The sequence below is a fragment of the Arachis duranensis genome, chromosome 1 (genome assembly GCF_000817695.3).
Source record: "Arachis duranensis cultivar V14167 chromosome 1, aradu.V14167.gnm2.J7QH, whole genome shotgun sequence".
Classification (NCBI taxonomy): Eukaryota; Viridiplantae; Streptophyta; class Magnoliopsida; order Fabales; family Fabaceae; genus Arachis; species Arachis duranensis.
The window spans coordinates 2,386,846-2,395,824 of record NC_029772.3 but is presented as its reverse complement, the minus strand read 5'-3'; the positions used below and the strand labels follow the sequence as shown (position 1 = coordinate 2,395,824).

The window sequence follows — 8,979 nt, the reverse complement described above, 5'->3', positions numbered from 1 at the left end:
TTAAAATTAATTGTGATGCAAGCTTGTATCTGAATTCAAATTTAGCGGAATTTGGGTGTATTATTAGAGATTCTAAGGGAGATTGGATATCGAGTTGTTCTGGAAGCATTCCCCTAGTCTATCATCAAATGTGAATTATTTGCTGCTTGGAGGGAGCTAGTTTTAGCTTGGGATTACGATTTGAGGGATATTATATGTGAAACGGATTGCTTTGACATTCTGCCCATCATGCATGAACTTACAAGTAGGTATTCATCTGAAGTAATAGATTTGGTTCACAAGATTCAAGAGTTTTTATTTCGTCCTTGACTTGTTCACGCTGAGTGGGTGTCTCGAGAAGCAAATAGAGTTACGGATTAGATGGCTAAATATGGTGCCAATAGTAACTCTAATCATGTTATTTGATCTGAACCTTGTGTTGATCTCCAATAAATCATCCGTTCGGATATAAGATAGTATTTGCTTTGTTTTTTCCATGACACAAAAAAAAATGATTATATAAAAGAAAAAAAAACTTAGCTATAGAGTTGGTGGATTTCCAGCGTGGGTACGTGTCTATATAAAACGAGCAAAAGACACAGAGAAAGAAAAAAACTGGAACAGAACAGATAGAAAGGAAAACCGAAACCCGAAGCATTAGCTCAGAGTAGACGTTGAAATGACAAATTTGCCCCCGTCATTATCAATGAACGCAGCCTTTGGCGGCAGCGGTGCTGCTCCTCCGCCTTCTCCCGGTGGCTCCTCCCAGAGCTCCCCCGGAGGCAACAAGGATCGCAAGATGGCCTCCGCCGAGCAGCTCGTCCTCGAGCTCAGCAACCCCGACCTCCGTGAAAACGCTCTACTCGAACTCTCCAAGGTTCCCCTACTCAACCACTTTCTCTCTCTTTTCCTCCTCAATTTCCCGTGAATTTGTCTCATTTCTGCTCTCAATTCTAGTGATAGAGTGTCCATGTAATTGAAGTGAAAATTTTCTCGATGAATGTGTGTTAATTTCAGTTCTTGTTATGATTAGGTTTTGTGTGTGTTTTAAACGGTAGAGGAGTCAAGGAGTAGAAATGTAGAATAGACTAGATCATGCCACTCTTGAGTTTGGATCCTCAAAAATGGAGGCTTCGGCAGACACTTTATCTTGCCATAGCAATACCACTACTTTCTTCAAGATAACATCAAACCATGGTTTACTTAGCCATCTCCCAAATGTATTTGGTTTTCTTCCCATGTTAATTGTGGAGGCTTGAGATACAATGTAGATAGCTGTTATACACTTAGATGCATTTGGTTTCTGAATACATGACAAAGACAAGACATTGAGAACAAAATACAAAGATATAGATACAAAAATGAATGTTTTTATATTTTGTTTGGTAATAAATTAGAACAAATTATCAAAGTCCAATTTATTCTTATTCAAAAAATTTGAGAAGAAAAATATAATAATACAAAATGTAATTATGAAAAATTAATAAGAATAATAAAAAAAATAAAAAATATTAGTGTTTTTGTGTCCTTTCTGTGAGGATAGACACAAAATACACTAATTCAATATCTTTGACACAATGTCTCTATCCATGTATCATCTGCCAAACATGATTTTATATGTGTGTCTCATGCCGGTAAAGAAATGCAGTCTTATATGGCTTTGTTTAGCGTTTGTTGAGGCTCTGTTTCCCTTTCTGCTTTCAGCATTATTTATTTATTTGGATTGAGATTTATTTGTGTTATTAGTACTCAAGTACTGTCATTTGTTTGTTTTTTTTTTTTGGTCGAAATTTGTTTGTATTGGTGCACATTGATGTTCTTGGATTTGTTCCGCAAACAAAAAGAATTTTCTGTCATAGTACCGAATACAATCCTTCCTATGTCTTTCTCTCCAGTCCTTGAGCTTGAGATTACAATATGTTATAACCAAAATTCATAAAGAGGCTAATGGAAGAGAACTGTAGGAAATGGCCACTGTTGTGGAATTCAGGGTGTTTTACTGCTACTTTAGTTGTTCTGGTCGAACTTTTAACCCATTGGAATTAGGTACGATATTCGGGGTTGAACTGGCTGAGTCTTTGGGCTTCTAATTCTTCTCACGCTTTCTTTATAGAGGTGGCTGCTGGTTAAAGGGTTGAGTAGGGTGTTTCCTGCTCCTCTCCTCAAGATTGCTGCTGATGCTAACTGACAGGTATTAGATGGAGTAAGCGCCGCAACAAAAACAAAATGAGAGAAAAGAATGCGAATTAGGTTAAGACGTTAAGTTGACATGCGAAACATAGTTGCTGTCTCATATATAGAACAGAGCGAAAAATTCAGTAAAGTGTGAATAACCAATGCACTGTTAATATGCTTTTATTAATATATTTCATTACAAGAGAACAAGTTTGCTTAACTAAACTTTGTTGGTCACCTACACATACAATTTAAATGTTATGCATGTACTAAACATTTTAATTGTTCGAATCCCAAAACTTTAAATCTCTTCTTTCGATGATTTGAAGACTTGAAAAAAAGTGACAGAAATAATAGGATGAATCACTTTTGTTCTGTCTGTATGGCTTGATATCAGAAGAAGTATTATGGTTTCGTGGATGAGGGATGCTAGTTCTGGAAGTTAGAAGAAGCTCAACAACCCTCAACTTAATTTGCAGTTACATTCAGATTTTTAAATGAAAATTTCAAGTTGAGAATTTTTATCCTAGCTTACCTTGCATAATGCGGATGCTGGACTGGGTCCATATATTGGCTAATGGACTTATCTAGGCTTTAGTATTTTACTCCATGAGGTTATTGGACCCAAAAAACACAATAGACCATAATTTGAAGCTTATTATTATTTTGGCGAGTTTGCAGTATTTTTTAGATAAAGGGCTAGGTATATAAACATAGTACTCACATACACACACGCAAACACCAACACCAAAGTTAATTTATAAATCATAATAACTTAACTAGTGAACCATAACATACCTTCAAGCCTACCCTTAACAAGTTCTATTTTTCATATCTAACATCCTCTGTTCCCATTCGAAGTTCCAAAACTGCTAGCATTTCCATAATGCTGAATTCAAGTTATCCATGATGGAAACTGATTGCATATTATGTGATTACTGCTTTTGTTTGACTAGGTTTGTTTTCCATGTTCATTATTTGCTATTGCTTCTCCTATCATACAAGTCTCTGATCACGTTTTTTGCCCCCCTAATATTTTTAGAAGAGAGAATTATTTCAAGATCTTGCTCCATTATTATGGAATTCATTTGGTACTATTGCTGCACTTTTGCAGGTATGCTTCAATAATTCTTGCAAATGTTTACTTCCTTTGTACTACATGCATTTCAAAATAAATGTCACTTAGTTACGTATCTGGACACATTTTGTGAAGATACATTGACAGTTAAATGTACCCAATTACTCAAAGGCACATTTATTTCACATGGAGGAGTTATATTTATGAGCTCATAAGTTTCTTTATTGTCCAAATACTTTTATTATCCTTCACTCCATTTGGTTTGCTACTATTTCACATCTTTTAACAAGGCGATCCTTAATATTTCTTGAACCTACTCTTTCCATTTGAAATTTTGAATATTTGTCGAAATTGAGGGAGTATGATGGTGACTTCGAAGCAAATGATGGTCAGATAATTTAGTGTTTTTTTAAAGGGAGTATGATGGTGACTTAGAAGCAAATGATGGTCAGATAATTTAGTGTTTTTTTAATTTTATTATTTCCTTTTGACATTTAATTTATATTGCTATATTCTCATCTTTGTACATTTCACTATTAGTGTATCCTCATTAATTTAATTTAATTTTTTTATTTTGGTATTTTTTTATATATATCAAACAAACAAACCTGTATCATATACACCTTTCTTGCGTTGGAATTTTTGTTTTCTTTCCAGTAGCAGGGTCAATATTAATTGTTGCTAACTTATATTTTATATTTTATTTCTTTCAGGAAATAGTTTCAATATACCCTGTTCTTTCTCCACCAAATCTTACTCCAGCACAATCTAATCGTGTGTGCAATGCACTTGCTCTTCTTCAGGTCAGATTAGCTTATCCTATCAAGTTTTACATCTTGGGTTCTGAGTTTCATACTTTCACCATAACGTTCATTTCATCTATCAAGGAACAACTTCATTATGTGATTGTATCATTAACTATGCAATTTTGACTTTACATTGTTTTTTAATACATAATGAAAGGGGTTGAACTACACAGACTACCTTGAGATTCAGTTATAAGACACTTGGTACCTTAGTATTATATAAAATTTGACCATGACCTCCACTATAAACATCACTCCTAAGAGGGATGAATAGTGTTTCCCTGACAAATCAAAGGAAGGTCAGCGTAATTCACTCCGATGAAAATGTTAAGAGGGGTGTATAGGATTAACACACACACACACAGAAATTTTTATGGTTTGGACTTCAGGTATGGGAACTTGGATATCAATATTTTGGATTTCAGGTTTAGGTCTACAATTTAGGGGTTTGGGGATTGGTGTTTACGGATTTGATGTTGGAGGTTTGGATTTTGGGGATCTGGCTTTTGGATTTCAATGTTTTTGAGAGTCTGGTTTGTGGGTTTATGCTGATTTGTTAACTAATGTCAATGTGGTAAAAAGATAGGAATAACTCGTGAGCAACTGAGCAAGGAAGGATAATTTCCATGTCCTTGTTTTTCATGTTCTGATCTCCGTGTAGGCTGTACTGGTGAGCACATATTTGCTTTCGAAAAATAGGACAGAGTAAGAAACAAATGAGCCATAGACTAACATGAAATTTTCTCTTTCTTATTTATTTATTTATTTGTTTTTCATTTTGAATACAAAAATAAGTTTTAGGTTTCTCATGTTTTTCATGCAGTGCGTAGCCTCACACCCTGATACAAGGATGTTGTTCCTCAATGGTAATCTCACTTTATCATTCATTTGAAGGACATTGAAACCTTCTTGTACTTATCATCTTTGTTCTCGGACTAATTTCTTTGTTATATTTATTTTATATGTTCTGGTAGTGATAGAAATAGCATGATTTTAAATAAGCATTTTCTATTTGCTGGAATGCTCTCAAGGATGCTATAAGCTTCTTAGATTTGGTTAATGCATGGTAATGTGAAGTAAAATGAGTGATGTGAAATCTTTAGGATCACCATGAGCATGATATAGACACAACACAAGCCAAGCCAAGCTGATGGGGATAAACATCAGCATTGTAGGTGTATAGCCTTCATGTTGGTCTGTCTTTATGATAACTATATTTTTAAACAGGTCCAATATTCTATCTTTCGCATACTTAAATGTCTCTGTCTGAATTTTTTAATATATATATAATGAAGATGATGTTTGATGGTTGACATGCTGTTCTAGAGGATAGTTTATGGGCCATGAATTATATTTTTCCTCCCCGTTTTTTGTTCAATTTTATGTTAGTATAAATGAGGGATGTATGATGATTTAATAAAAAGTCTTCTCTCCAACATTTGTTTCTATGGAAGAAATTAATCTTGTCAACAAATTTTAAATGCAACTGTCACAACCTTGTCTCAGTCTGCGTCAAAACAGAGTTTCTTTCTTGCACAATTTGGAAATAAGTGCTTGCTTGGTTTGCATTTTCATTTTCTGTTTTCTGTTTCTGTTTTCAAATGAAAATGTAAACCAAATAGGCCCATAGTTTTTGTTAATCCCTATTATATAAAGTTTGATATTGTAGTTCCAAATTTGTGGAGCATAACTTTCTCTTCTACAGCTCATATACCTCTATATCTGTATCCCTTCCTTAATACAACAAGCAAATCAAGACCATTTGAGTACTTGAGACTCACCAGTCTTGGCGTCATTGGTGCTTTGGTGAAGGTACTTGTCTATTGCTGATTCTGTGATATTAAATGCAGAAAATACATTTTATATTAGTAGCATTCTTGCTGGAAAAAAGTAATTGGTATACCGTCATGATAAAAGGAGCATCTAATTACTCTTGTCAAGGATCAAATTGAAATTCCCATCTATTATGCTATTATTGATAATTATTTTCTTTTACCTTGGTGTATTGATATATCATCTATATCTTTGTTTTTTGATATCTAGTAATTGTCCCCCGACTGAATTTTTTTCACCAGGTTGATGATACGGAAGTCATAAGTTTCCTTCTTTCAACTGAGATAATTCCATTGTGCCTGCGCACCATGGAAATGGGCAGTGAACTATCAAAAACAGTTAAGTTATTGGCTTTCACTAATGGATATATCATAAATGTAATTTAGTCACTCATGCCTACATAACTTGGTCAACATGATGACGTAAGAAATTGAAAGTACGAGGACCCCAACTTAAGAGATATTGATTCTAAAATCTTAAATGTTCGTTTAGTTTTTTTTTTTTCTGCCTTTGAGAAGTTAATCTTGGTTTAAACTTTTAAATATTCATGTTTGAAATTTTCTTGGCATGTTTAGTTATTCATTGTGTGCATGGGATCTGTGCTGTGTGCTTGTCATTGCTATGATCTTGTTATGTACTAATATTATGTTTGACACATGTAAATCTAGTATGGCAATCTAATGTAAGCTTTGCGGTGACAGGTTGCAACTTTCATTGTTCAGAAAATCCTATTGGACGACGTGGGCTTGGATTATATTTGCACTACAGCAGAGCGTTTTTTTGCAGTAGGTCGAGTTTTGGGAAACATGGTGGCAGCTCTTGCTGAGCAGCCCTCATCTCGTTTGTTGAAGCATATCATCCGATGCTATCTTCGCCTATCAGATAATCCAAGGTTGGTTGTAGCTTGTAATTGCAATTCCGTGCTTTTGACCTCAACCATTCCCAGCCTTTTGCCAATTTCAATTTGCTCTTTCTTATTTTTGACTGATCAAAAACTCTTGTTTGTCTAAACAGGGCTTGTGATGCATTAAGAAGTTGTCTTCCAGACATGTTAAGAGATGCTACTTTCAGCAACTGCCTTCGTGTAAGTAATCATTTAAGTTACAAAATGACATTGGCTAGATGCCCAGATTAAAGAAATTACTGGCCGGAGAGAGAGATCATTTCACCCTTTTCAATATCTTTCAATTTCAAAGCTAGACTTCTCATTGACGTTGATAGATTTAGACAGATAGTCTTACTTTTAGTTTGCTTATATTATGTGTGGTGTGGGTTATGTGCTCAGGAGGACCTTACAACCAGGAGGTGGCTGCAACAATTGCTTCAGAATGTTGGTGTGAGTCGGGTGCCCACTCTGCAAGCCGGAGGCGGCTTCGACCATATGATGGTGACATGAGTCTGTTGAATCTTACTTTGTGCATGAGCTCATTGTCATTTCTAATTATCCGATCACATTTTCTCTCGTAATTGTAATTATCAAGTTTACTGAAAAATTGTTTTAAGATGTCTTGTAATTTATATAGTATGTAACTTAATAGGTGGTTCTTTATAACAAATGTTCATCCAAGGTTTAGGTGGCTTAAGTTCTAGTTCCTTTAGATTTAGTTATATGTTATGGAAAATGAAACATCAAGAAATGTGATGGGAATGGTATGACCTGCTAAATCTCCATAACATTATTTGGAATTACAGTCAAATTAGCAAGATATTTTTGGTTTTATCTTCTAGGAAGTGGATATTGCCAATTTGATAATATCATTCTTTTGTTGTTTCTACTCTTAATGAAAAGTTTTTATTATTACCATATGTTCGGTTGCTCATAAGGATGAAGGTTGGCTAGGTGTTGGGTCGAGAGCAACTAGAGAGAAGAAGGTATTTGGACCTGATCGTGAGCTTTGCAACAAGGAGCACCGCCACGAGCGTAGGTGGGTCGGCGAGTGGGGCCACCTGCAAAGACATTCCGATGCCAAAGTAAGTGTCCGTACGATGAGGCGGCTAATTAGGGTAAAAGATGACGTACTTTGGGATGTACTGGGGTTTCGCGATTGACGTGTTCAACGTGGCAAGCCGCGAGAATCGCGATTGACGTGTTTGTCTTACTCGGATCTTCTCACATGACAGTCTCCCGCTGTTTGTGACCCTGCCTGTGGGACACATCTTGAGTGTGCGTGGGTTGCCTTCAACTGTTGTTTGGGGCGTCATTTCAGTTTCCGTGTCTGGGGCATTAAACGCCTTTTATGACTTATTTGAAAGCAGAGGAAAAAATCCATTTTGCCCTTGTTTTTTTGTGCTCTCCTTTCGATGGTTACCATTCCAACATTCATATCTTTCTCATATCTCTCTCACTTTTCATTCTCCTTTTTCATTTTCTCCTATAACTGCTACTTTTCAAGCATCACTTCACCTTCTGCTTGTGTGTTTCATTGTATCTGTCCCCACTCCATCAGTGATATTTGTGCTTATTTTGTTCATTTTAATGCTTCTTTTGTTGCTATTTGTTGCGTTTGGTTACTACTTGCTTGAATTGAACTTGCCATTATTAGCTAGCTCTTAAGGGGTACCATAGGTGTTTTCTTCCTGGATTTAGGCCTGAAATTGTGTGGAATAGCATAGGATAGTGATATAGTAAAACGTAGTTCAGTTTTGACTTTTTTCGAGTTTCTGACTTCTCGTTTTGACTTAAGTGGTGTCCCACTGTAGGTATGGCGCAAAACCCTATAAACCATTACGCTTGGGTTACTTCCGACGTGATGCGCACATCCTTCATGATAACATAAGAAGATCTACAAGAATTTCGAAATTCGGGGGCATTGTGCGGGGGTGGTTCAGAGGAGGCGAACTACGATGTATTCATTCTGGGAGTTCGGGAGCGCATCTGCCAATTAAATTTATCGTTTTAAGTGTATAAGCCCATGTTCCTCGTGTCTGTTGGCTTGTCGAAGTTCTTCGGTAGTCGGACCTTGAGGATGGATGGGTGGAAATGAGTGGTCCCCGTTATAGTAAGATCTCGCCGTTTCTCCCCTTGATCTTTCCTTTGCTCCCTACTAGCTTCCGACCTGCCGTGGGTGTAGGTGAGGGAGTGAGTGTAAGTTTGGTCATGCCCGTCGT

The 8,979-nt window shown here is 36.1% G+C and overlaps 1 protein-coding gene across 1 annotated transcript; it reads left to right on the top strand.

The window, feature by feature from the left end:
* Positions 1-583: 583 nt before the first annotated feature.
* On the top strand, positions 584-8,155 carry LOC107483310 (uncharacterized). Its single transcript, XM_016103970.3, has 9 exons — positions 584-856; positions 3,197-3,268; positions 3,946-4,035; positions 4,862-4,904; positions 5,744-5,850; positions 6,114-6,209; positions 6,573-6,763; positions 6,886-6,955; positions 7,157-8,155. The coding sequence occupies exons 1-9, from the start codon at positions 659-661 to the stop codon at positions 7,265-7,267; spliced, it is 978 nt and encodes a 325-aa protein (XP_015959456.1). The 5' UTR covers positions 584-658; the 3' UTR covers positions 7,268-8,155.
* Positions 8,156-8,979: the final 824 nt, after the last annotated feature.